The sequence below is a fragment of the Lycorma delicatula genome, chromosome 10 (assembly GCF_047948215.1).
Source record: "Lycorma delicatula isolate Av1 chromosome 10, ASM4794821v1, whole genome shotgun sequence".
NCBI lineage: Eukaryota > Metazoa > Arthropoda > Insecta > Hemiptera > Fulgoridae > Lycorma > Lycorma delicatula.
In genome coordinates this window covers 98,176,417-98,203,494 of record NC_134464.1, presented here as the reverse complement: position 1 = coordinate 98,203,494, position 27,078 = coordinate 98,176,417, and the positions used below count along the sequence as shown (strand labels likewise).

General features: G+C 32.4%; 1 protein-coding gene across 4 annotated transcripts; it reads left to right on the top strand.

Moving 5' to 3' along the window:
• The first annotated feature begins 654 nt into the window (after positions 1-654).
• Positions 655-27,078, top strand: LOC142331143 (uncharacterized). 4 transcript variants are annotated; one of them, XM_075376847.1, is made up of 9 exons: positions 655-797; positions 3,778-3,815; positions 3,973-4,202; positions 12,285-12,352; positions 14,014-14,130; positions 18,510-18,654; positions 19,968-20,096; positions 23,533-23,692; positions 26,744-27,078. In XM_075376847.1, coding segments are annotated over exons 1-9 (909 nt in total). In that variant the 5' UTR covers positions 655-776; the 3' UTR covers positions 26,745-27,078. The 4 variants fall into 4 exon arrangements, with proteins under 4 accessions (XP_075232962.1, XP_075232960.1, XP_075232961.1 ...); XM_075376845.1 differs by having other exon boundaries at positions 26,502-27,075; XM_075376846.1 differs by lacking the exon at positions 26,744-27,078 and adding an exon at positions 25,091-25,220.

The following is a 27,078-nucleotide window of genomic DNA, read 5'->3' as shown; positions in this document are numbered from 1 at the left end:
TGAAGGAAGAAGAGGTGGAATAAAGCTGTTGTCAGCTAGCAGTATCAATGAAAGTTAACCTCATGCAGAAACTTAAAAAGCAAAAAAAACATCAGACATTTTGCCCTCAATGTTAAGCAGTTAACTGCTTCGTTGATAGTTTCACTGCATTGGAGTATGTATCATATGTAATGACTCTTGCCCGTCATTTATTGTAATATAGTTAGCATTCAAGCTAGTTGCCTCTGCCAATCTTTTTGATTGGATGAACTTATTTTTTATCTTGAAATCACAAACTAGTTGAAATTTTTATCTTCCATCCACGATACCTTTTAGAGCCCAATAACTGATACTCACTTCTTAGTAACTCTACTCAATTTCTTTTCTGTATTTTTCTTCTTAGCTGTAAATAGTGAAGCACTTTTTAATTGTAATATTATAAACAGTAAATCTACAATCATTAATTTGTAACTGGCAGTTAATATTCCATATTTATATATAAACTTCAATTTTGTTTCATTAATAGGGTGATTTTTCTTTACATTTATTTTATCTTATTTTTATGGTTTTGTAATATTGATCTTATGCAAATTTCTTTTTCTTAATCTTGATTTTAGTCCCACAAATAATTTCGGGGAAAAATTCATTTATACAGGCATTCATCTATCAGGCAGCGACTGATTAATAGGTTAACCGTGCCTACGTTATCGAATTTGAGTAGCGTTATTACAAACAAGCCGTGTTTAGTTACCATCAAAAAATTTTCTGTTTGTGACTTTATAAACTATTTCTTCAGAATGGGTAGTAAATTTGGCGCGGTAAGAAAACTTTTTTAAGACTTTCAATTGGTACAATTTCCTTTTGACGAATTTTTTACGTAAAAAATAATTGAGGATGAGTTTGTTTGTTTCATTTGAAAAACAGATTTGTTAGAATAGCTGACGCTGTTGATTACAGTACCAGAATAAGAATATCAGATAATGATGTCTTATTGATCAAGACTACTTCACTGGTACAAACGTTCTATTTAAATTTATCAACAACAATAACCTACTGATTAATATTAACGCTTTTTGTAATTTGCGATCCACGACGGTTGACGGTTTAAATTTCACAAAACTATTCAGTTTTTTATTAAATATATTTTAATATAGTTTATCTTGAAACATTTCAAGTCGTTCTTACGGTGTGTTTATGTAAATTACATTACTATTTTATAGTCTGGCGTGGGTAGGTATTTGTGGCGGGTTTTAAAATTAATAAATGAAAGATGTTGAGGACGAGAAAGATATATTTACATGTCGAAGAGTGTTAGGTTTTAATTTCAGGTACTTAGATGAATATCCAAATACAGAATACATTTTAAGAAATATTTGTTAGAATTCTACATTTTAAGATATAAACAGAACTAGATTAAGTATAGATCTTATGTACAAAAACAATAAAATCTATTGCAGATATCTTCAGTGACTAAAAACATTATTAAATTTGATTCAGTTTGACATTTGAATAATGTATGGTTCTGAATAATAAACTTTGGTACTTATATGATCGTTTTTCGGCACTTGGGTGGTAACGCAGTTGAAAAAACTTTCGTTCGTTAATGTCGCCTAATTAACAATTAGTCGAAACAGTAATGAAAAACTTGGATTATTTAAACAATAACACAAATGTTTGTTGCACATAATTATAGATATAAATTAACCAAACTTAACCTTCACTCGCTAACCTCGACTAACAGTTTGATTATTTAAATAATAATACATTTTTTGCAATAATTACTAAATTTATTATTTTAATACCCAAAACATTACTGTGTTAATTAGTCAAGGTTAGCGAGTGTAGGTTATGTTTGGTAAAATTATTTTTAAAAATAAATAAATTAAATGGTTATAAAAATGGTAATATATTGTTATATTTGGTGATATTAACAATAACCCAAAAGTTTACAGTGTAGTTCAGGCTAATGTGTAAACCATTGTGGTACCATCTAGTCACAAGCGTCCTAATTTTTATCTTTCTCATACCCCATAAGATATGGGAATATCATCTGCATAACATATGCAGAGAATTAATATTATAAATTTCATTTAAAAAATTACATTTATAAACTTTTTAAATGAAAAATCAAACCAAATTTAATAAACATAATGTTTTTCATCATTGTTCTTGTGCTGGTCTTAAGGGACTGGTGCTGCAGTTGTCCTTTTGATATCCGTTTATATGGCTGGAAGTTTGTTTGGGTTGGGCAACATGTACATAGTGGATTGTGATCAAAAAATGTGTTGGATTTGAACTGTATACAAGTATATTCATTTAATTTATTACTTTATGTATTTTATATTTCAAAATGTTTAAGTTTACTGCAGCATGTAATGATGTTCTTTTTTGTATATATGCAGAACATAAAGTTTGTTATGATAATGGAATTTGACATTGTGAGAAGTTTAACAAAATTTGTTGTGTGACTGAAGTATTTATTACATTTCTGTTTCAAACACCTGTTTGTATAATAGAGAACATTGAGTTATGTATTCGAAAACATTCTGGGGGTGATGAATGTAATGTGTAATCTATTTTGTTATGAAAGCAACATTATATCTTAGATATAATGTTTAAATTTTTAGATATTTTTGTTGAATTTTTGTTTATAATGCAATATGTAATATATTTTTTGCTTTATTTATTTCTGATTTCATCATTATTTTGTTAAGGAACGTACTAGTGAATATGCTATTATATGTGTTTGTGTATCTGATAGTTTGTGTGAGGTTAGTTGTTCCAAGTAGCTGCAAAAGTGTTTCTGCATAATTAGAAATTATTCTTTTGTTGGTTGCCTTTTGTGACTTGTCAAGAAATTTATTGGTTCATTGTGTTCATATTCTGTTGAAAAGTTCTGCTTGGTTGCAGTAGATACCCAAGCCCTACTGTGTTTAGGCTTGGGTGTAATAAATTGAATAGTAACTCAAAATATAAATTCAACATCGCATGTATAATAAAGTATATAAACTTTTTTCATGAAAAATATTTACTCTTCTAATTAATTGCAGAAGATAAGATAATACAATGGTTGAACATTTGTTTAATCATTCCTTAGTGTTTTACAGTTTCTATTTTATTACTGAAGTTATTTGTCAGATTATTGAATGTCGTTAGTGCATAATTTTTATAACTTAAAGCTATACCTATTTACAAGCTACATGTAGTCAAGATTAAACTTCTGTTTGTAGTAATATTGTTATTTTCATGCATCTTTTTTTAATTCAGAATCGTTATATGTAACTGCTTCCAAATGGAAGCAGTTCATAAAATGGGATCTTTCTAGTTGTTTGGTACAATAAGGTAATGTATTGGTACAGTTGCTCCAGTTTATTATTTTGTGAGTATTTTTGTTTGTTCTGTGTTTTACATAAAATAATTCTGCTAGGCTGCTAGAAATAGGGGAGTCCATGGAATTACCATCAGTGTAAAACACTTATTTTGAAATGCATTTAAACATTTTTTTTGAAATAGGTTTAAAGTACATGTTTCTTAAAGCCAAATGTAATGTGTTATGGAATGTAATAAATGCATTATTTAGCTAGATATATTTCTTGTTTCAGTTAGAACATTGTCATTGTAAGGATATCAGAGCGAATTATATAATCTGGTAAATTAATATTACAGTGATAAACTAGTTGTATTTGTATAATTAATTAAAAATTATTTATGGTTTCCATTAATATAACAAATGCCATGTACCATTATAATCATTATTATGTTGTTTACTAATATAGTATGATTTTTTATTTGTTTCAGGAGCATCTTAGTGCAGGATCTGAAGATTCAAGTTCTAGGTAAGCTGCTTGTTTGTGTTTAAAAGATAATTTCATTACTTTCTGCAGAATTTTGTCAGCTTATATTGTGCTAAGTTCAGTTGTCTTTGAAATCCTTTTTATTTTAAGATATATTTTTTAATTGTGATTTAATAAAAATGGTATTGCACATTTTTAGGTCTTGTGGGGATCAAACAAACAAAGATATAAATTATGCTTTAAATATGAATAAAATAAAAACTTCAACGCCAATCCAAGACACAACTTTAAAAATAAAGCAAATGGATATATCAAATATATCATGTGTTCGGCCATCTAATTGTTCTACTGATAAACGGATGTCCACTTGTCATTTTCAACAATCATCAGTAAAGATTGATTCGAACAGAAAATCAATATTACCTACAAGTAAGAACTGTAATATAATCACCAGCTGTTATGAGTGTTGTGTATTTTGTGTTTGAATGATTCAAATAGCTTCCTTAATGCACAGAGTAGATATGCCATAAGGAATTGCTCCAGCTTATCCCAATCCTATTATTGAATTTATTAAAATGTTATGAATGTGTAAAAGTTAAAAACAGTATTTCTTTGTACAATAAATTAAAAGACATTGAAAAATAAAATAGTTTTAAGTTACTTTAAATAAAATACTCACTATTGTTTTTATTGTATTAATTTACAATAAATGTTTGAAAAATCCACCGCCGACATCAATGCACTTTTCTACTTGTTTTCTTACATTTTTTATCAACAACAATGATATTTTCACTTGCGAATAAGAACAGTAGTATTGAAAATGCAAGCGATCAGTCCATGTTTTGCCTAGTTTTTGCTTGTATACCTTGCATTTAATCCATTACCATAAACGGTAATCTAAGGGAGAAAGAACTGGTGATCTACGTGGTGGCCAATTCACCAGCCCTCTTCATCTAATCCATTTACCAGTAAACTTTCATTTAAAAATTGTGTTTTACCTCATTCATGAAATGTGTTGGTGCTTCATCAAGTTGATAGTACATTCCAATTTTATTCTCCAATGAGAAATTTTCAAGCAACAAAATGAATTCATTCTTTAAAAATTTCAGATAATTTCTCTTTGTGACATACTGTTCTAGTACGAAAGGGGGCCTATTAAATTGGTTGTTGATTATGTCATGCCAAATGTTCAACCAAAATTGTTGCTGGAACTTAGGTTCAACTACAGTATGTGTGTGAATACATTTCCAACTCCCTCCCAAATAAAAAATTAATAGTCAACAAAAATAATTTTTTTCATGTATCTGGAATTGTACATTGTGATTTCAACTAATTTCGGGGTACTGTGTTCAAAACTGTTATCAGATATTGTGTAACATGTCACGGTTTTTTAGATGCATATGATTTATTTACCAATAAATGCATAATCACTGAAATCAATATTTAAAACAAATTATTATTTATGTGTAATCATTTAAAATTTGTTTAAATGAATTTAACTTTATTTAATTGCAGACAGATTTTTATATTTATACACAGATAAATTGAAATACATTAATACAATTTTAAAGTAATGGTTTATAATAGTGTAAATCATTGGAAATACCTTTAAAATCACAGTTTTTAAAACTTTAAATCGCTGAAATTGTCTTACCTTTAATTTTTTAAATTAAACTTTTTTTGCTTATGATTTGCTTTTTAAACTTTTTTGCTTATGATGTTTGATCAGTTTCTCTACACAAAAACAAACAATAGTCACCCATCATGCCAGAATCCCATCTTCTTGGTACCGATGTTCCATGATCAGAATATCCAGATGGAAACGCTCTCCTTCCTCATTGCTAACAGAGCCCAAATTTTTGAGAAAAAGTGTAGGTGGGAGTGTAATTAATTTGTAATTTACCCAGCCAGTCCTCTAAGAAACCTGAGGTTGCATTTGTTAATAGGCTGGAGGGCTCGGCTGTGTCCAGTAGTCAGTAGAAAGAAGACCTCCAGGTTGCCCATTGGGGAGACCGGAAAGGCCTTAAAATCAGGAACATTAAAGAGACCAGCAAGGGATTAGTTGTGGTAGCAGATGACACAGAGACCATTCAGGCAATTAGAGATTCCATGGCGGTTAAACGATTGAATGTGAAAATAGACTCGAAGAGAACGTGTAGGCCCCGTATTATAGTCTATGATATTGACTGTCACCTGACCGACGAAGATGTCTTGCTCCTCGTTAGGGAGCAGAACACTGATTTGGATGAAGCTGCCTTCCGGCAGAACTGCAGGTTGGTCTTTAAAACAGGTAGGCATGATACCCAGAAATATCATGGAGTCTTTGAGGTAAGTTCTGGTCTCTTTCAAAAATTTACGTCTGCAGGCAGACTATTTATTGATTTAGGGTCCTGCCAACTAAAAGAGTATGTGGATGTCCAAAGATGTTTCAAGTGCTGCAGATATCGTCAAAGGGCTAAATTTTGTAAGTTTGCCTTGGTGTGTGCCCATTGTGGTGAGGAGGGCCACAAACATGATGATTGTTTGCATAGGTTTGAGGCTCCAGCCTGTGCTAACTGTAAGAGGTTGCACAAGAATCATGAGCATTCAGTTGTTAGTAAGAAGTGTGGCTGTTACGTAAGGGCCATTGCGCTGTACTTTAATTCCTTAGATGTTTAGGTTCGCTCAACTAAATGTCCAGGTTGAGTTAGGTAAGATTGTAGAGAGACGGAGCCTCGATTTTGTCCTTCTGTAGCACCCATATGTAATTAGGGGTGACCTTGCCAGGCTTTCACAGCTGGAAAACATTTTGTGTAGTGCATATCTATATGTCTGCTGTTCTGTGCAGGAAGTCGCTTGATGGTGTCTTTATATGGCAGGTTTTGTGATGCGCATCATGTTGCGGTCAGACTTGCCATTCGTGGACAGAACCTTACAGTTATTAGTTCATATTTTCAATACAGGGATCCCACTGAGGAACACCTAGTGAGATGGGATAGTATCTTTCATATTGTGAGCAATAGTCCAATCCTTATTGGTGCCGATGTTAATGTGAAGTTGCTCTTTTGGCACCGTAGGATCACTGATCATGGTGGTGGCCTAATTGATAGTTTCATTGCTCAGCACAATTTTGAGGTTTTTAATGTTGCAGACCAGTTGGCCACTCACATCGCTATGGTTAACGGATGACTGGCCTTTTCAGGTACAAATATTGACATCACCATTGGTAGGGATATTCCTGGCAGGGTCCTTGACTGGTTTGTGGTCAACGGCTGTTCTAGCGATCATCGGTTGATACTATTTGAAATAGTGGATGAGCTACGCGATGGCCATGAGGGACACTTTCCTGTTCACTGGAGGGCACTTCCTGCATAGGAAGGCAGACTGGCCTAAATTCTCCTCTTTGTTGGAGTCCAGACTGGAGATTTTTTCACGAGACCTTGATGGCCTGCTATTAGATGTCCTGGCAGAAAATTTCACTTTGCAGTGGTGGCAGCAGCTGAAGTCACCATTCCTAGAGGCACTGGCCAGGAACGTATATCTGGTTGGTGGTGTTGGAATCTGACAGCAATGAAGCAGTCTGTGAACCGACTCAAAAGGACTGCGCAACGAGGGGCTGATCCTGATTGGCGTGTGGCCCTAACTGCAGATTACCACAGAGCAAGAACTAGGTACTTTCATAGCGTTAGGGCCTCCAAGTGTAATTCCTAGTGCTACTTTGTTCAGGAGCAAGGGAATAGAGACCCTTGGGGCATTGTGTATAGAGCCCTTGGACGTAGACACAGGAAAGATGTCCTCCTCTCAGCTTTGTCAACCTGTGAGAGTGTGGTAATTGATAATGACCGTGTCCTTAACATTTTGCTGAATGATTTGCTCTCTGATAACACTATGGTGGGTGAGGTTTCATACCACCGACGTGTCAGGCGGGAAGTCACAATTTTTGAGACCGACATACAATCTTCTGAGATCACTGAGGCGGATGTGCGCCAGGTGATCTGTAGCATGGCACGGCACAAGGCCCCCCGATATTGTTATATCACAGTGGCGACAAAGATCCTACTGTTAGTTCTTCTTACCATCCACTAATGCTCTTGCCCATGATTGGCAAGATTTATGAGAAGGTCTTATATTTGCATATTAATGTTAGATTGGCCACTGATCATTTGCTAATGAACAACCAGTATGGTTTCCGACCGGGCAAGAGCACTGAGGATACCATACTAAAGGTGATGGATATAGAGCTTCCTTCAGCCCATGTAATTATGTAATAGGGATTTTTCTGCACATATCTGGGGCATTTAACAACTTATGGTGGCCCTCTGCCCTGTTTCAGATGCAGAAGTGTAAGTGTACACGAAATAAAATAGAAGTGCTCTCGAGTTATTTCAGCCATCGGACTGTTTCCCTGCATGATGGCAGCTCGGAGGTTTGTAAGACCGTATCTAAAGGAATGCCCTCAGGGCAGTGTTTTGAGTCCTCTTCTTTGGATCATAGAATTCCGATTCGATGTTGCGTTTAAGGTTGCCATGTGTTTGTCAGTGTCATCGCTTATGCTGATTGAAGGGGATTCGTGTAATGAAGTAGAATTCCAAACTGCTCATGCTTGTGAGACTCTAACTGTGGAGTCTCCAACATAAGATGATTTTCAGCCCAGAGAAGACCACAATGATGTTGCTTAAGGGCCAATTGGTTGCTTCCTGATGAATCCGGGTTCAGATGGCTGGTCTTCCCATGTGGTACGTTACGACTCAAAAATACCTTGGTGTTATTCTTGATAAGAGTTTTCGGTTCAAGGAACATCTACAGTATGTAGCAAAAAAGGCCGCTGATGCTTTTTATGGAATCCATAGAGTCATTCATCCTGATTGGGGGTTGAATTACCATACCATGCATATCCTTTACAAAGGTGTCAGTGAAGCTATTATGATGTTTGCTGTGCCAGTCTGGACTCACCGCATGTCTTTTAGGTATTGTACAGACATTTTGCTGCAGGCCCAGCGACTCCTCTTGCTGGCTGTTGTAGGTGGTTACAGAACAGTCTCACGGGAGGCAGTCTGTGTTGTAGCCGGAGTCAAACCATAGATTTCTTGGCTAATGAGTGTAAGGAATGCTATATTTCCAAGGTAAATAACCTGTTGATGTCAGAACGAAAGCAGGAGATTGAAGATTGGGCCGTGTGTCTTGGCAGGTCAGGTGGGACAAATCCCCCACAGGTCGCTATACACATGGTATATTTCCTTATAGTGTCTAATTTAGGTGTGATTAGATAGGTCTCCCACAATTGTGAAGTGTAATTAATGAATTTTTAATGACATCTTACATCCTAAATGCTTGCAGTTTTCTAGCAGCTTATTAACCAAAATAACTCAGTTTTCATCTTTTATATGGCCTAAAAGCCCACTACCGTCTTTGAACGACTTCTATACTGCTAGTTCACATTCGCTAAGTTTATCACCAGAAGTTGAGTCCTTAGGCAGTTTCTTGATTACAGGCCAATAATTATAACCTCCTTGAGTTTACCATCACTCAATTTAGGAAAAGGGAAACTTACTTTTAAATGATTAAATCCTGGTCCATATTTTGTAAACCCACCTTATAAACCAAGAAGTAACATGACAACTTTCAGATCACTGCAAACTTGCCACATATGCTCTTTATGTTTTGTTGCCTCTAATATTGATGACAGTTTCATATGTTTCTTTCATGTTGACTGCATGAGATAATGGAATGGATGGCTGTTTGTTGCCATGCAATAAAACTGCTTTCACGCTAAATTAAGAAGAGTTAATAAAAAGACGCAAATCTTCAGGAATATGCTAAATTCCAAAATCTTTCATCAGGCCATTGCAATTGGTACAGTCACACAATGAATTTTTAATAGTAAAAAAGTTGAAAGAGTTTTATTTCATGTTCTACACGTAGTAACTTTTGTTTTTTTCTGCCAAAAGATTCCACTGTTGCAGTCTAGATGCCAGAAGTTCAGCTTGCTGCTTTTATAACTTTAAATCATGAACTAAATAATTAAGTTCATGTTGTTGAATTAAATGAGAAGATTTCTCATCAGATATGAGAAGAAATTCTTCAACATCCTCTACATCATCTGCTTCATTTTCTGATTGTTCTTGCAATCCTGAATTAGATGGTAGTACAGGTACAGGGAACTCGCTCCTCTCTGTATGTCTTTAGAGCTGAGGATGCATCTGCCTATTATATGAACTTTCTATTTTTGAATGAAAATCCAAATATATTTGTCATACAAAATTGTCCTTAGGTGAAGTGTTCCTTAGGTTCATGCCAAAACATTGATACAGCAAATGGCACAACTCTTCATTTCCTCTTCAACCATTCAGTTAGTTATTCAGTACGATATGTAAATAACATAAGGCACCCAGATTTTACCTTGATTCCCGAGTGCACAATTAAAATAGGATTTATGTTCTATATATATATTATATTATTAAGTAGGATATAGGATAATATATTAAATAAGATTTATATTTATAAGTTACTTATATCAATTCAGAAATAATGTTTCTTTGAGATTTAGGCGTAAATTCACCTCAAACATAAAAAAATTGTCTGGATGATTTGAACATCCACGAATGTTTGCAGAAATCATTTTATAGGAAATAAAAATGAGAAAAATCACTTTTGAATTATAAAGAATTGATGAAAATGTAGTAAAACACTAATAATTCTGTGAAACTCAACAAACAGTATAGACAAGTGAAGCTAGACTGAATAAGATTTTAACCTTCGTCGTAGGCAAGAATAAATCTATATGATGTCATCATACAGACATGTTTGTACATGACATGTACAAACATGTTTGTATATGTGTCATGTGTGCTACTTCTCATGATACAGTGTGTATATTTATTTATTTTTTCTTTATTAAGCATTTATACATATTGTTTAAAAGTAAAAATACAGAAACTATTCCTAATTGTAACCAGTAGCTGGTCAAAATGAGTTCATTATAAAATTTTTTTACAAATTTACGATTAACATAAAATCTTTACTTGGTAACACAATTTCAATAGCATATTTGAAATCAGTACCCAGATTACAGTGGGAAAGTTGTGTAACATGTTAGATACAAATTTTGTGTTGACTAATGTTATAAATTAATTTTACCAAAGTTGTTATCTCTAACTTCTACTTATGCTAAGTTAATATAAATTTATTTATCTTGTATTTTGGCGGTTTTGTGACTTTATGATATTTTGGTGGTTTTATTATATTTATATAATTTAGTAAAGAAAACATTTGTCTGTTTGAACCAAATTGATAGCTTACACTGTAATTGCTTAAAGATTGTTACAAAATTTTAATTTGGTGCCATTTTGAGGTGAACCTGATGGCTGATCACGGCTATTAATACAGGTCTGTATTTTAATATTGCCTTTGACATCAAGTGAGGTCCAATAAATTTTTACAATATGATTATTGTTTCATTTGTAGAATGACAGGTTCTGTCATCTGCCTGTAAACAATATTGTCATTCATTTTCCTCTTATAGAGACAATGAACTTCTGAATTAATTTAAAATTAACTTCACCATCTACATTTTTTGTTTTTTTTATTTTAAGTATTTTCATATTACACAGTTTTGGGAGATAACAATTGTCTTTGAAAAGTGTGAGGTTTTTCACTACTTTATGTTTGGCTGTTTGACTTTCACATAATGTACCAGATGAAACAAAGTATTGTTACTAAAATAAGTATGACTTAGGTACCTTGATTCCACTTTCATCAACAAAAAATTTTAATCAGCAATATTCCAAATGATTTGTATGGTCTGCTTCTCTCAATTCTTGAAAAACATAAGTGAACTGAATTAGAATTCATGAGTATGTATGTAATACATTTTAAACAGTAAACATGTAATTTCATGGTAACAGTTTAACATTTTTTAGTCTGATATTAGTATAATCCAATCTGTAAGGATTGTTTTTTAAGAGAGAGAGAGAGAGCTATCTTGAAAGTCCTTTTTTATTCTGTACACTCCTAGTCGCACAAAGTTAATGTATCAAATGTAACATTATTAACTTATTGAGAGCGGTGATTGGGAAAAATTTCAACTTACCCATGATTCTCATATTTGAAAAAATTACTTAAGAAATATATTTGCATACATATGCATATACATACATATACATAAGTATACCATAGGGTAAACAGACTTTCATTCTTGGAAAATGACTAGAAATTAACTTGTTTGGGTTTTGGAATGATGACAGGGTATGACAGGGTTATTTCAGGTACTAGCTACTAGCACAAATGCCTAGCTAGAGTTTAGTACTGCCATTTAGGAAAATGTTTATAATAAAATTTCTTGTAATTAAGAGATCCTATTATAAGGGTTGTAATTTTTGTTAAATATTTAAAGTGTATTGAAATATTTTCACAGAAATGTGTTTATAATTTTGTGCATTAAATGAATAAACTAGATTACTAAGAATCTTATCAGAAATTCTCTTTGTTGGTTTTTTATTTGTTTTTTTTTTTTTTACTTTTTGCTGCTTTTAGTTGATGGGAGCAAGTTTGGTCCAAGAAAATCCCAGAATACTAAAACGAAGAAAAAAAGAGAGACCAAGGTATTTTTTATTTTTATCTTTTACTTTCCCGTATAGGTAACACTACAGCAGAGCTATAGATTTAGAAGGGAAAGTATTGCAATCGGTCCAATTTGTGCATATGCAGTTTTCACTTGATCTTGACGTTTTGACACCTAAGGAACCCAAAACACCCAAAATCCGGATGGAACTTTTCTGGATGTTTGTATGTTCGTGTGGTCGGTCTTGCACTTCTTATATCTCCAAAAACTACTGGACTGATTTTGGCCAAACTTGGTCAGATTACTTTTATATATGAGGCATTGATGCCATTAAATTTTCAATTTAAAAGGTCAAGGGGGTGAGGCTGTACAGCAAGGTTACCCACAATATCTTGAGATTTCGCCTAATTAAGGTATTTTTTTCTCAGGCACATTTGTTAATTAAAAATATAGTAATATTTGCAAAAATGTTTTTTTGCAAAATCACACCACCACCCCAAAAAATGATATAAATAAACTAGCGGCTAAGTGGGTATTCTTTGTTAATAGTACTCCCTCTCACCACAAGGAACGCTAGTGTGGGACTGACATACAACTATACCGCTGTTGTAGTCATCGCTATGTTGTTACATCACAGATGAGTGGCAGAATTAAATAAATCAATAATATTTAAAGTGGCCGCTAGTACCATCGCACCTACGCGAATGAAATACGGGTGTGTGCGTGCATGTTAGTTAGAATCATTGAATTAAATAAACAAATATTATATTTAGATAAAGTGATAAATATTTTTAATTAAATTGTGTGTATGTCTGTGTAAGCCATGCATCAGAAAAAAGCCGTGTGACAGAAAAGTTCTAAAATTGTGTTGTTAGCTCGTTTTCCATGAATTATTATTATATGAATTATCTTTAACTGGTCTAATAAGCTAATTTTTTGATGCAATTTTTTATTATTGTAGTGTTATACTGACCTTTTAAAAGCTGTAGCTAAATACTGAAAAGTGATTGATTGTTAATGCAAAAATCTCTTAATGTTTAATTTTCCATTGTCTGTTTCTACTCTTCAGTAGTGATTTGTATCTACTTTAAAAAAAAAAGACTAAAATATTTTAATGGTATTTGCTTCGCAAGTTGTAATTGTTACTTTTTACAAATTAAATAATAAATTATTGCCTAAAGTTTTATTATTTAAAAATGGTGTTCATGATAATAGTTAAAACTATAAAATTGTATATAATAATGAAAAATTAAAATTTGAAAAAAGATGGCTCTGAGAAATTATAGTTAATTTAATATTTAATTCAATAATGATAATTGTAACTTATTTTTTTTATAAATAATGATTTGTAAATTTAGTAACAGATTACATTATTCAAATAATGTGGTAACTAAATAATCTGTTGTAATCAAACATAACTGAGGAAACATGTTTGTGCTTTCTTTTCTCTCATATATAATTTATTTTAGGTGAAAACATATTCCACAACTGAAATCTTAATTTTGCTTTTTTGGCCTAAGAGGATAGAGCCAAATACCTTAACATCATTTTAAATAAATTTGCTTCAGGATGTCAATTAAAATTGTTTTACACAATTTCTATCTCTTGACGATCACTCACAAGAAATATTGTACAAATATATTATATATTAAGCAGATAAAACTGCTTTTAAAATAATTATAAATTTTTATTTTCTTTTAGGCTACTTTATCTGATGATAATGAAGCATATATCGCATTTTACAATAAATTAATGCAGTCAATATTGGTTGATGACATAAATCATCAATCTCAATCCAGAGCTAAAGATGAAATAGATGTAAGTAATTACTGTTTTTGCTTATTTTTGCCATGTGTTTTTTAAGGAATATATTTGCTTAAATTTATTTAACAACATATTGCAAAATGATAAAAGAGAGAGATATTTATGTGTACATTAGTTTCCTGATGCGGAATCTTACTCTTTAAGACTTTGGGGGTTGGTGTTCCCACACCCTAGCCATGCAACGTTTCTTCCAATTACACACTGAGCTGCTGAACCTTTTACACCATACGTGTACAACACATCACAAACATTACAGAAATTATAACATATACCCTTACACAGTGACATAACAAAATCTTACATTTTTTCTTCTTGGTGTTGTAGCGACACCTTACAAAATGCAATCATAACCAGTGGTGAAAGCTATCGTGCCGATAGGTGGATGGATCTATGTAGTGAGTCTCAAACTATGTCCTTTGGACACCAGGGTGTACTCAGATGTATGTAGCCCTAGCTCCAGTATGCATGCGCTCTGCTGGAGTGGTCCATATTGTAATTGCTGGTACTTGTGGGAACCATTCCCGTTAAATATTTCTTCAGTGGTTGCTGGTTCACTTGAAATAACCAATAAACCAGGTAGTTATAAGAGATTTTGACCGACTTTGTCAGCTGAAGATTTAGCTAGTGGTGAGGAAACGAGAAATGTTATGGAGGGGGTTAAATTTTCCTGTATAAAGTTTCTTGTGGTGAGATACAGCGAGGAAGGAAAATCCTTTGGAAAGGTTTCTCCCTTCCTTATAAATAAGAGCATTGAAACAGCTTGTGGATCTCCAAAAATTTAAGGAGATCCTGCTTGTTGAAATCAATAATGAAGAACAGTGTCGGTAACTGCTAGCTCTTAAGTATGTAGGGAAAGATGGAGTGGTAGTGGAGCCCCATAGATGCTTAATTTCAGCAAGGTGATCTTTTGCTGTAACTTGGCTGCTGAATAGTTACTTGAAATTATAGAGGAGTTGTCATTGCAGTCAGTTATGTCAGTACACAGAATTGTGAGGTGGTTACTTGTCTATCTTCCTCGCCATCACCACTGATGTTGTGTTCTTCACCGCTATTTTCAGGCCATTTTCCTTTATCCAGGTGATTTTACGAGTCCAAGTGCACAATTAGTTTAATCCATTACTTTGCCGTCAGATCTTCCGCAAACCATCAGAGCCAAGTCATCCACGAATGCCACCAGAGTAACCCCATCCAGAAACTGGATTTTTAGGACCCCATCATATGCTATGTTCCATAACAGGGGCCCATGAACCGATCCCTGGGGCACTCCTCTCATCAGCTGTCCCTCGAATTCGCCATTTACACCATAACAAACCACTGACCCCTTCTGATTGGTAGTCATGGACAAGTCTCCTCAGGTAAGGACAGATTCCTCTTATCTTCAACTCCTTTGCTAACGCTGTTCCAACTCAAGGAGTTTAACACATTCTTCACATCAATGAAAATTACTGCTGGGATCGGCCTTCTATGCTGTCTAGACACCTACAGCCCTGTCTACTATACCCATCTCCTTTCCAGTGGCATCTACGGTGGAGAGCCCTGCCCTGAATCTGAACTGGTTGCTACTGAGTCTGCCCTTCTTTTCTAACTGTGCCTGGAGTCTTGAACAGCTTTGCCATGCTGTTCGAGGCATACCGGCATGTACACAGAAGGGTCCTCCAGTGGCTTTCCCTCCATCAACAGCAACACCAACCTCCCAATTTTCCACACCTGGGGAATTACTTAAGGCAGGAGGATGGTATTGAATGCCTTCAAAACCACACTGGGTACCACTCAGTCACAATCTTGATCTCCTGCGACACCCCTTTGGACCCAGGCTCTCCCAGTATAGGCAAACCCACAGTAAAAAGTTTAGCCAACACTTCAGGGCACAACACTGGTAGTTTCCTCTCAAACCTCTTTGACCCTATTCTAAACATATCTCCCCATGGGTCCTCATCCAGTTCACCACATAGCTCTCTCCATTTCCTTCTTTTTGATCCATTGATCTCATCCTTAAGCCTCTTCCTAGCTTTGAGGTGTTCATTGTGCAACACTGCCCTCCTATCTGGATCTCTGCACCGTTGGAGGGGCCTCCTTGTCTTCCAACAGAGCTTCCTTAGCTCAGCTATATCCTTTGTCCACCAATACTGACTTCTTCAGAGGTAGCTGTTTTAACGACTTCCAACTTCTCCTGATATGTTTCGTTTATTATGGCCGATAATCTCTCGGTTGTCACATGTCACCTTGAAATCTTCTGGATTGTGACCATACCTGCAAAAAACAACGCTTGACATCAAAATATTCCTTAACTTAACACTTAATATTCCTTAACACTAGAAGAGAAGTCTATAAACTACCTACCCTCCTTAGTGAAGCTGTTAAACTCCTTTTTTGTTTTCTAAATATTACGATTTTTAAAACTCTACCTCTTTTGTTTAAGGATGACCTGAAATTCATCCTTCATCTCCTTGCTGGATTTAGTGATTGCCCCTTTTCTTAAATTGCCCCTTCTCACCTCCAGTTGTTTTCAAAACAGACTTGCCTCATGCTTTTCTTTTAAAATATCTGCTATCGTTTACACTGAGGAGCTGTAACTGGCTGTTGAGCTGGGACCGAAACACGAACAGTCTCCCTCACCACAACCTTCTGAGTCTGAGTCGGCTTAGCATCTAACCATTCCAGGGGTCATGATCAGCTTAAGCAACTTTAATTTAGGAATGATTTTTCCTCAAGCAGTCCTTTATCTTAATATCCAGTCCAGTAATGTTAATATAAATATCTAAAAATTGATTTCTACATTTTTTGAAATTCAGAGAAGTGTTAAAATGGATTTTTGATTTTTTTTTAACCATGTTTTTTATTTTTAATTTCTCTTTAACAATTGAAGAAATCAACCTGATTTTTGGTGAGTGTTATCTACATGTCAATAAACCAATTTCTAGATTTTTGAAATTCAATCTTGAAAGGTGATGAAAAAGGTAAAACATTTTGAACAATGATTGTGAATTTTCCCAATCCTGACTACAGTAAATTAGATATTCAGCAGATGTGGGCTTGAAAATACTCTTCAGAATGGCTTTGGGGCATGTGGCACTTACTAACCTCACGGTGGCCCTGAAAAGGGCCGTTTTTGCCGTAGATTGGCTTCAACAGCTTGTTGTATTGCTAACCTTACGGTAACTCTGATAAGGGCTGTTGTCGTCGAATGGCTTCGACGACTCGTAGTTCACAACCTTGTAGTGGACCTGAAAAGGGCTGTTTTTTGTGTTAGCTCTGAGAAGAGCTGTTGGGTCCGGAAGCTGGTCTTCGGCGAAATCGGGGAGTTGCGGCTCGTCCATTGAAATCCGGCTCTCCCTCTGCGGCAGTTGGGTCCCCACTACAGCATGGCAGTGGTGGCCCCTAGAGCCCCGCAGTGTCGGGTTGGCGTCAGTCGTCCTTCGTCAAGGCGGTTATCCCCAAGCGATCCCACGCTGGGCCGGCTCCTGCTGCTGAGTCCGCCAGCCAAGGCGATTGAATCCTGGCAAGCTGGAGCTGGAGCGGGAAGGTAGCGTCTATGTCCAACAACTTCCTTGGTGGGCCAGCCAGGCCTGCTGCTCCGGCGGAGATGTTGGCATCTGCCGGGAGGTCCCAATTGAGCCAGCCAGGGAACTTCTGTCTTCTTCCATCTTCTTGGTGTTCTTCAGGTGGTAGTCGACGATGAATTGAATTCATGGTGCACACTTTTATTGGAGCCTGAGAGTGGTAGGGTGCAGCGCCGCTATGGTGAGAGAACTGCGCGGCGGTAGTGATGCTTGTCCGTATACTGTCCGGTAGCAGCACATCCGTATACTGTGAGTCAGTTCGCAACTGAGTTGCTATACCGTGTTCGATGGCTGATATTAAATTAGACATATGTGATAACAGTGTGTGTATGTGTTTCTCTCTCTCTCTCTGTGTTTGTGTGTGCGTGTGCGCGCGTGTGTGTGTGTAAGATTGGGACTGGCTGCACCTATTACTTGACTAAAAACAGAAAATAAAAGAATTGACTGCTACAGGAAATACAAGTAATCGTAACCATATAGTGCAGGCAAAACTGTGATGGGAAGCTAGTATAAATATAGCGGGTAAAAACTTGAAAACAAAAAACAAGATTTAAAAACAAGATATTCAGAATAAAAAGCAATTGAGATCTTATTTACTATATTGAGATTAAAATAATTGATCTTGTACCTGAAAGGAATGGAAAAGTGCAAAAAATGTGATTAATTTCACATACAAGAATATTTGTATAATATTGGTTGCTGAGACAAGATGATTGATTTTGCTAAAATTCTTTTAAATAATCTTTTAGCACTGTATGTCTAATATAAGTAAAAAATAAAGTTTATTTTTAATAAATACCTTTTTTTATTTAGGAACAAGTAGCATCTTTACAAAAGAGAATAACCAGGAATTTGGAGATATTATACAAAACAAAAGAACAAATTCAGAAAATAAACTTCAATTTTGATATTGAAAATCATTTGAGATTGTATGGAGATTATTTTAAAATGACCAAAGGTTATTGCTTTTGTTTAGTTATTAGAATTACTGGATAATTAATATTTTATTTTTATTAGAATTTAAGACAGCTCATGTGAAATAAAAATAGTTTTTAATTTATTATTTGCTCATTGAGTTGTAATAATATACATGAACAGAATAGTTAAGAATAATGTGAGCAGATGGATATGCTTCTAACATCCCGGTAAGTTTTTATAAGTTTGCATAGCTTGATAGCCTGATAACCTAATGGATAAATAGTCTAAAATGCAGATGATTAAATAGCCCTGCAATCTGAATATAAAATAGAAAACCTATCAGGTTTATTCATTATGTGTCATGAAAGAAAACATTCCAACCTTAGTTTAAATTTATTTGACAGAATGTGTATGGATTATCATAGAAAATTACACATAAAAGTGTATCCCCATTTCTGCCATTTTTTCTAATAGTAGAATTTCTGTATTCCTTACCTTTAATAGATTATACACAAAGTTGTTATTGAAGTATAACAGAAACTCATTTAATGAGGCCTTGACTTATTAAACTGATTAAGTAGGAATATTATAAGCATTAATAAATTAAATTTATAAGGGTATTACAGTAAAAAGGATTATAAGGACATTTATAATAATAAGGAAATTATAACTATAATTATAAGGACCACTCCCTTAAAAAGGCTTCAATATGAACATATTCTCCACATTGGCAATCAAATGATTTCTTGTCAAAATAATGTATTAGACCTAGTATATTAACATATTAAAATTATTGTTATATATATAATATAAGAATTGCTCTTTGTTCAGTTTACTTCATAAATACTTAATACTGAATATCTTTTTGATATTTCTGCTATCTTTGTAACCACATCCTTACACTGTTGAATTCATATATTCATTTATTTATTTGAATGAACATTTGGTGTTTTTACGCACGATTTCTTTACAATTTATTTTTTCACAATTCAAAAAAAAAAAGATTTAGTACAACTTTTTAAATCTCTAAAACGTTTAATAAAATAAGGTGTAAGATTGATAAAATCAATTTAGAATATTGTTAAAGTGGTTTGTTTAAAGAAACAATTTTATCCTGTAAGAATATTTTTTTATGAAAACTTAATGGGCTATGGCACTCTGTTTATCTGTAACTGACTTATAAAATATTCAAATTACCTTCAGGAACAGGGTGTAAACTGTAAAAGGTAGCTTATGTTAAGTTTTTTATGTTATAAAGCAGCGTATTTGTTTTTTTTATATCTAATGTTAATGTTGATATTTAAAAAAATTATTTATTATCATTTTTTATTGAGCTGATTTTTTCATTTTCAGATAATATTAATAAAACAAAAACAGTTCCCACTGACAAGCAAAGCAAAGCTATTGCTAAAGAACTGGAGAAAATGTCTAACAAAATTTCTTGTGAATACGTAGTTTTACCTGATTCTCTTTCTGGTATCAGTAAGTAAATAGAAGATAAGTTGATGTATAATAAATAATTAGATTATACCATTTTGATTATCTTTTATGTTCCATTTATAACTTTATTGTATTATATTACTATACTGTAGTGTGTGTATGTGTATATATATATATATATATATATATATATATATATATGTATGTATGTGTGTGTATGTGTATGTGTGTGTGTGTGTGCACATGCACACTAGATTATAGATGTGATGTTTTGCTAAACAGTTCATTTATATCTATATTGAAAATGAAAAATGTGATTTGAATAATGTTTGGTTTAAAAATCTCCTTAAATCAAAGAAGTTGGTTGCTTCCTTATGCAACACAGTTCAAGTTGGGGATGGGCATGATGGTTTTTTTAGGAGAACCCTTTTTTCCATTCTCAAGTGAACCTTTTCCGACGGAAAAATAATTTTTGTTACAGCTTTCTTTTAAATTGATCAATAAAGAAATCATTGATCTGTTAACTGATGCTTCCATCCAGATGAAACTGTAATTTCTCTTGGGATTTTGAACCCTTTTGCCTGTGGTACCATCTTAACTGATTTGTCATTGTCATCTTAAGTGGGGTCATTAGTTTTATGATTCTTCTATAAGTAGATTATTATTTTGAAGATCTACCTCTTCTTTTATCATTGATTCCTTCCTGTTTAGGGTTCATGAGTGTAGGTTGAACCCTGGTGAGAATGCCAGGACCTGTGGAGCAAATAGTTGTTGCTGTGATTTCTTGTGGTAAGGCAGTAAGTGTCTTACAGTAAACTGGAGATAGTAAGTGTCTGGGAGAGATTATCTGTGGGCTTCTGTGCAGAACATTGAAAAATTGAGGCCAAGCTAGAAACCAATATCTGTTAAATTAAGTGTTACTGTTCCTATTTTATCTCTGAGCCACTTAATGTTTGTGGATTTTAATTAATGATGATATGTCCTGGGGTAGCAAATCTAGGGTTTAACATAACTGCATCATTACTGCTACTTTTAAAACTGAGTCTGACAGCTTTAAACTTTTGGGATTATTATACCGTGAAGAAAAGATACCAGTATAACATTTAGTAAATTAGTAATAATTATTGGTCATTTAGAATTAGTAGTAGTTTAAGGTCTCAAACATGAAGCAGACTTCAGAATATATTAATGTATTCAGAAGAAATACGTGATTTTATGTGCAGTTTTGTTTTTGTTTTTACCCAATTACCAATATATTTGGTTTGGTTTCTAATATTACTGGACAGTAGTAGCCAGTATGGAATAAGTTAAGTTGTGCATTAATATGTTTTTTTCCATCTAGTAAGTTTTAATATTAAAAGCACAGAGGCTTTTTAATGATTTTTTCTGATTAACAAGCGTAGCATAGATTTAATTTGGATTGCCCAAAATTGAATTTATCACCTTATTTAATTAAAAAAATTTTTTATTCAAGTATTACATTGTTATGGCTAATTTCTGGATTTAGGCAGGAGGGCCAGTTACTTTTATAGCTGCTTTCTTTGTTCATTTGTTTATTTAGGATGCTAGCAGTATAGTTTTTTCTCATATTTATCTTCAATTAGAGTTTCAGATTAGGTTATGGTTCTGCTGATTGCACATTCAAATTTTATAAACTTCTGAACTGTACTATAACTTTTTCTTATAATTATCTTTATATTATAAACTGATTTTATATAATTAATTTTTTAATCACTTAAACGATTTGTTGCTATTGGTAACAACTATATGTTGTTGCTTCAGTTGTAAATTATTCATGATGTTGACCATCTGGCGGTTCCTGTGTGTATGTTCACTTAATTAAAAAAATAACTGACTGAATTTTATTTAGTTTTTCTTCAAGATGATAACATGAACCAGTGAAAATCTTATTTAAATTCTAAGAATAATCTTATTTAATTTACTGTGTAAATGGGAAATGATATTCTTAATTGAATTTTCTCTTTTATTTATTTATTAATAGTGTAAGTATACAGATTCACATATGAAATGTGAAAGCTGTCAGATTAGTTCTAAACACAGTTGTATTAGTGAAACTGAAACATTTAAACTGAACAATTTTCTATATTTTTCAATTTCTTCTAAAACTTTAGAATCACTCTAACTTAATTTATTCTAATAAAAGCTAATTTTTTCCTTTTTAATTGTTTTAAGAGCTTCAGTATGTTTTAATTATTGTAAAAATAAAATAGCGCTTGTGTTTTAAGTAAATATAAAACTTAAAGTAAAAAATTTCTATTACCTTTAAATTCACCTAGTCTCATTAAGAAGAATCGTACTGTTCAAAGTTACTTAATAATTATACTATTTGTTTGACATTAAAAATAGAATAGTGTAAAATGGCTGTGAAAATGCGGTAAAGATTATATGTAAGATAATAAAGGTTGAAAATGCTAGAAACTCAAAAATGTACAAGAGATATACTGGTATCAAGAAAAATAAAGGAGTAACAGTATACAAAATGTTAATTTTATCAGTAATATGTGGATCTAGAACTTAAGAGTTGTAAGATGAGGAAATCTTTAGAATCTTGGAGAGAAAGTCACCTAGGAAGATATTTGGACTAGTTAAAGAACAGGAAGACTAGAGGATTTGTTAAAATTATGAGCTGGATAGTCCAATAGAAGAAGTGAATCTAATGAAATTTGTTAAATGTAAAAAAATAAGCTAGTAAGCCATATAACGAAAAAATGGAGTCTAGGACAATGTGTAAGTTGATATTTAAAAGCAGGCTAATAATAAGAAGAAAGAAGATTAGACTTAAGAAAAGGAGATGAATAAATTTTAGGAGGACTCATTAATGATGAAAGAAAAGAGTGAAGAGGAGTGATTAGTGTTGTGTTGGAACCCAAGGTTCATGATAATACATAGGATGCAGGCCGTAATAATATAAAAGAAGTCATTTAAAGTAAATGCGCATTACGCTTTACACAAAATTTCTTCAATATTGAACAGTACAGCATGATTTTTCAAATTTTTGTATTCTACCAAGTATAAAACCATTAAATTATGGTTCTAGTTGAACTAGTAAAATCATTGATTGATATTATTTATATTTATCAGTGAAGTGTTCTCTTTTATTTATTGATGTTCTTTTTATTTTTTAATGGCATAGAGCCATTAAAAAATATATATAATTTCATACAGCTATATTTATCAAATAAAAGTTGTGTCTTGCTAAATAAATTTATTTTTTTCTGTTAAAAACATCAAATTTATATTTTTGGTTTTTCAACTCAAATTTTTACGGCCCAGTGATGTAATGTATATTTCAGATATGTTTGTATTTTGCTGTTTTTTGGTTTTACACATTGGTATATTTCTAAGTAACATACTAAGGAAGATTAGTATAATCTGACTCTTTTGTCTTTTTTATCATTTTGAGTAAAAAATTTTTTTTTTTGTTTTTTACTGTATTCAGTTTGTTTCTATCTTTTAGCTGATCTTAATGAAACACTGAAGGAAACTTTAGGTGCCTATGAGAAATTATCCAAATCAGACTCACTAGATGTGAACATTTTAAATGAAAATAAGGAGGCTTGTGAATTATTTAAAGAACATACAAAATTAGATTCAGGAGTAAATGCTGCCCAAAACTGGTAAATTTTTTTTTAAAGATATATTTATATTTGATTACATTAGTTGTATAAAAAATCCTGTAAGTCATATAAAGTAGTAATTTTAAGTTCAGTAATTATATATGATGTAGTGTTTGTACTATTCACTTACCTAGCTAGCCAGATGTACAATAATAAAAAATATTTAATTGCAACAACATAATACTCCGCTTACCCAAACTGAGTGGATCAGTATTTTTTTAATGAAATTATAGTTTACCATTCCCTGTGTACTAAACCCCTATTTATGTGTTAAGTATTTTTTTTCATTAATTAATTTATTTCAAAGCAACAACAAACTTACGCCCAATTACAGTTACTTTATGATAGATACATTTTGTAGTATATGAAAATGCCATGCCTGACTGGGATTTGAACCTGGGATCTCCCTCTGGTTGAAAGGTTGAGATGCTACCGCTTTGCCGTGGAGATTGGCTGATAAAAATATCTCTTTAGTGATTATTATAAAAATTGTTGGATATATTTTGTTGAATTACTCACCAAAGTTTAGAAATCTCAGTTGACACACAGGATTTTTTGATGTAACAATCTTATTCCATCCATGTAATCTGTATTATCATGCTGACTGATGACTGAGATGCTTAGTTGTTATAACTGCTTTTGATACCTTTACTAGCAATAATTGTTTTGGTTTGCATTTCAGCAATTCTGTAAGGTAGGAGATAAAAACTGTTAGTACACCTATTACTATTTTAACTTGTGCTTTAGTTTTTAAATCATGTTAAAATTACTTCAGTTACTACAATCTTACTAATAAAAAATAACTGTTGATGTTGAGTATGAGCTGTTTAATTCTATAACCAACAGACAGAAATAAAATACTGCATACCAAATTAAAGCCTGTTTTTTATTATGAACTGGTCTAAACAGCTAGAAGTTGTTGTTTGTGTTATAAGAAAAACATGTGAAAATGTTCTTTTTCTTGAAATTCACAATATGCAGCTATTGCACAACCATTAAAATATCCATTAATGGAAATAATGACTGTATAAATAATAAGTATTCATCAAACTTTGCTGTAAAGTTTGATTTGTTTATGGTCCTTTTTTGGCATGATTCATTCACCGTACAAGGTTTGAAGCTTGTGCATGGGAATATGAAATAGAAATTTGTACCATATGAAAAATGCCATGCCTGACTGGGATTTGAACCCAAAACCTCCAGATGAAAGGCCAAGACGCTAACATTCTGGCATGGAGATCGGTAGATACTTTACTTTAAGAAAGTAAATTTACATATTGTAAAAAGGTGTGTTTTTCACTCAAAATTTTTTCCAGAAAAATATTGTTGTAAAATCAACAATTTTGTCTTTTAATCTGTGTTACAAGAATTTTAATATAGCTCGTTTTTCTGTTATAGCAGGAGTCAGTGAAATTTCACATTATGCATAATATCCTTCCTTGAAATCATTTCAATTTCTTCTTCATCTGATATCATGAATAAAATAATGTAAATCTAATTTATTTTTTATATTTTCGCACAAAAGTAAAATTATTTTAAACAATATTGATACAAAACGAAAAAAATGATTTGATATGGAAAGACTGTTCCTAATTCTTTCATCACTGGTCAGTGACTGTACCGTCTGCATTAGGAGATATTGACACAACAAACTAGTTTTTAAATAATTTTTTGTTTTCATTAATTTTTTTCCATCTCCCTTGTGAATTTATAAATGGTCACATTTTTTGACAGTTATAAAACTTTTTCTTATTATTAAAATTTCATTTCCATCTAACATCTGGAGGCAGAAGTGTAGTTTTTTAAAGAGCATAATTTTTAAAAAAACACCAAAATTTTGAACAGAAATTTATGAGGTAAAGATAAATGACAATATTTTAGGAACAAATTTTTACAGACTTTTTTTGTCGTAGTTATGAGTTTGGAAACTGTACTGTATACATATTGCTCACAAAAGGATGAAAAATCTAGGTTTTTGTAGTTTGAATGTTAAGTGATGGATTTTTATCCGAAAGAGTAGGCTTTAATTTGGTTTAGAATGTTGTTTTTCTTTACCAGTTTATTACAAAATTAAAATACCACAACATCAGGTGCCATCTTTCATTAGCCAGATTATAATCTGGCTAGTAGTATTTAATTATAATATCTATCTGAATATAGTATTGTACAACTTCTTTTTATTCAGTAAAAGCCTTTCCCAAATCTTAACCATTAATTTTCTGTTTTTGATTGTTTAATTTTCAACATAATCTCAAAGCTTGTGTTCAGGAATGGTTGGCTATAACTAGTTTTTAGCATTTAAGTTAACCCTGATTGGGATTTGAATTTCAGATCTGAATGTGAAGCTGAAAGCTATTGTTGCACTGCCACAAAGATCAATGGCTCTTAACAAAAGATCTGTTATTGTTAAAAAACTACAGATGATTTTTAATTTTGATTACTACTGAGTAAGCAATTTTGTTAAGGGTTATGTTTTAACAAAATGTGATTTTTTTACTAATTTCTGAACAACTTTTTAGTGTATGATTTAGTATAAAATTTTACAGGTAAGGAAAACTGTATAACATTACTTTCTATAAAATCGGTGTGTTTTAGTAGATCTTTAACAGTAGGTATGTCCTTCCTTTGATAAATTATTCCTTAGATTTAATAATATTCCTTAATTCTTTAGATTAATAAAATTAATTACAAAAATTCATGTATTGTCTTGAATAAGTACATATGTAAATTTTGTCAAATACATATTTTCTTTTCAATGAACATTTTTTTTTGTATCAGTACTATAACTTACATTAATTTACTGTTACAGTTGTGTGAATATGTTACCATCATTAAATTGTTTGGTGCTGGAAGATTGCTCAAATAAAATTGCTGAAAAGGAGCTGAAAAAGAAATATGATGATCTTTGAAAGTTTTTATGGGCAATTTTACTTGTGTAGTTTTTGTGATAAATGTGATGTATTGGATTTGTGCCTTAGTACTATTGTATGTATAAGCATTATGGATAAATGGTAACCTATGAACAATATTACATTTGTGTATCTGTTATAGATAATATTGAACGTTAAAAATATGCATTCTAACCGATCTTTATGATTCGTTAAGCACCATCTGTCAGGTGAGCTATTTAACTTTGGTGAGGATAAGTAATTTAAAAATGATTATTACAAAAAAATCATGTATTGTTAAAAATTTAATCCCTAAAATATTTTATGTTAGAAAAACAAAAAAAACTTTGTAAAAAGATGTTTAACTAGGAAGGTGCGGTTGATCTAAGTTATTGTTGTTTAATTCTTATGAAAAATAAATGAATATATAATTGTTATATATCTTATTGTTGTATAAATATTAGTTTTGAAAAATATCCACACACCCAGTTCCACTGG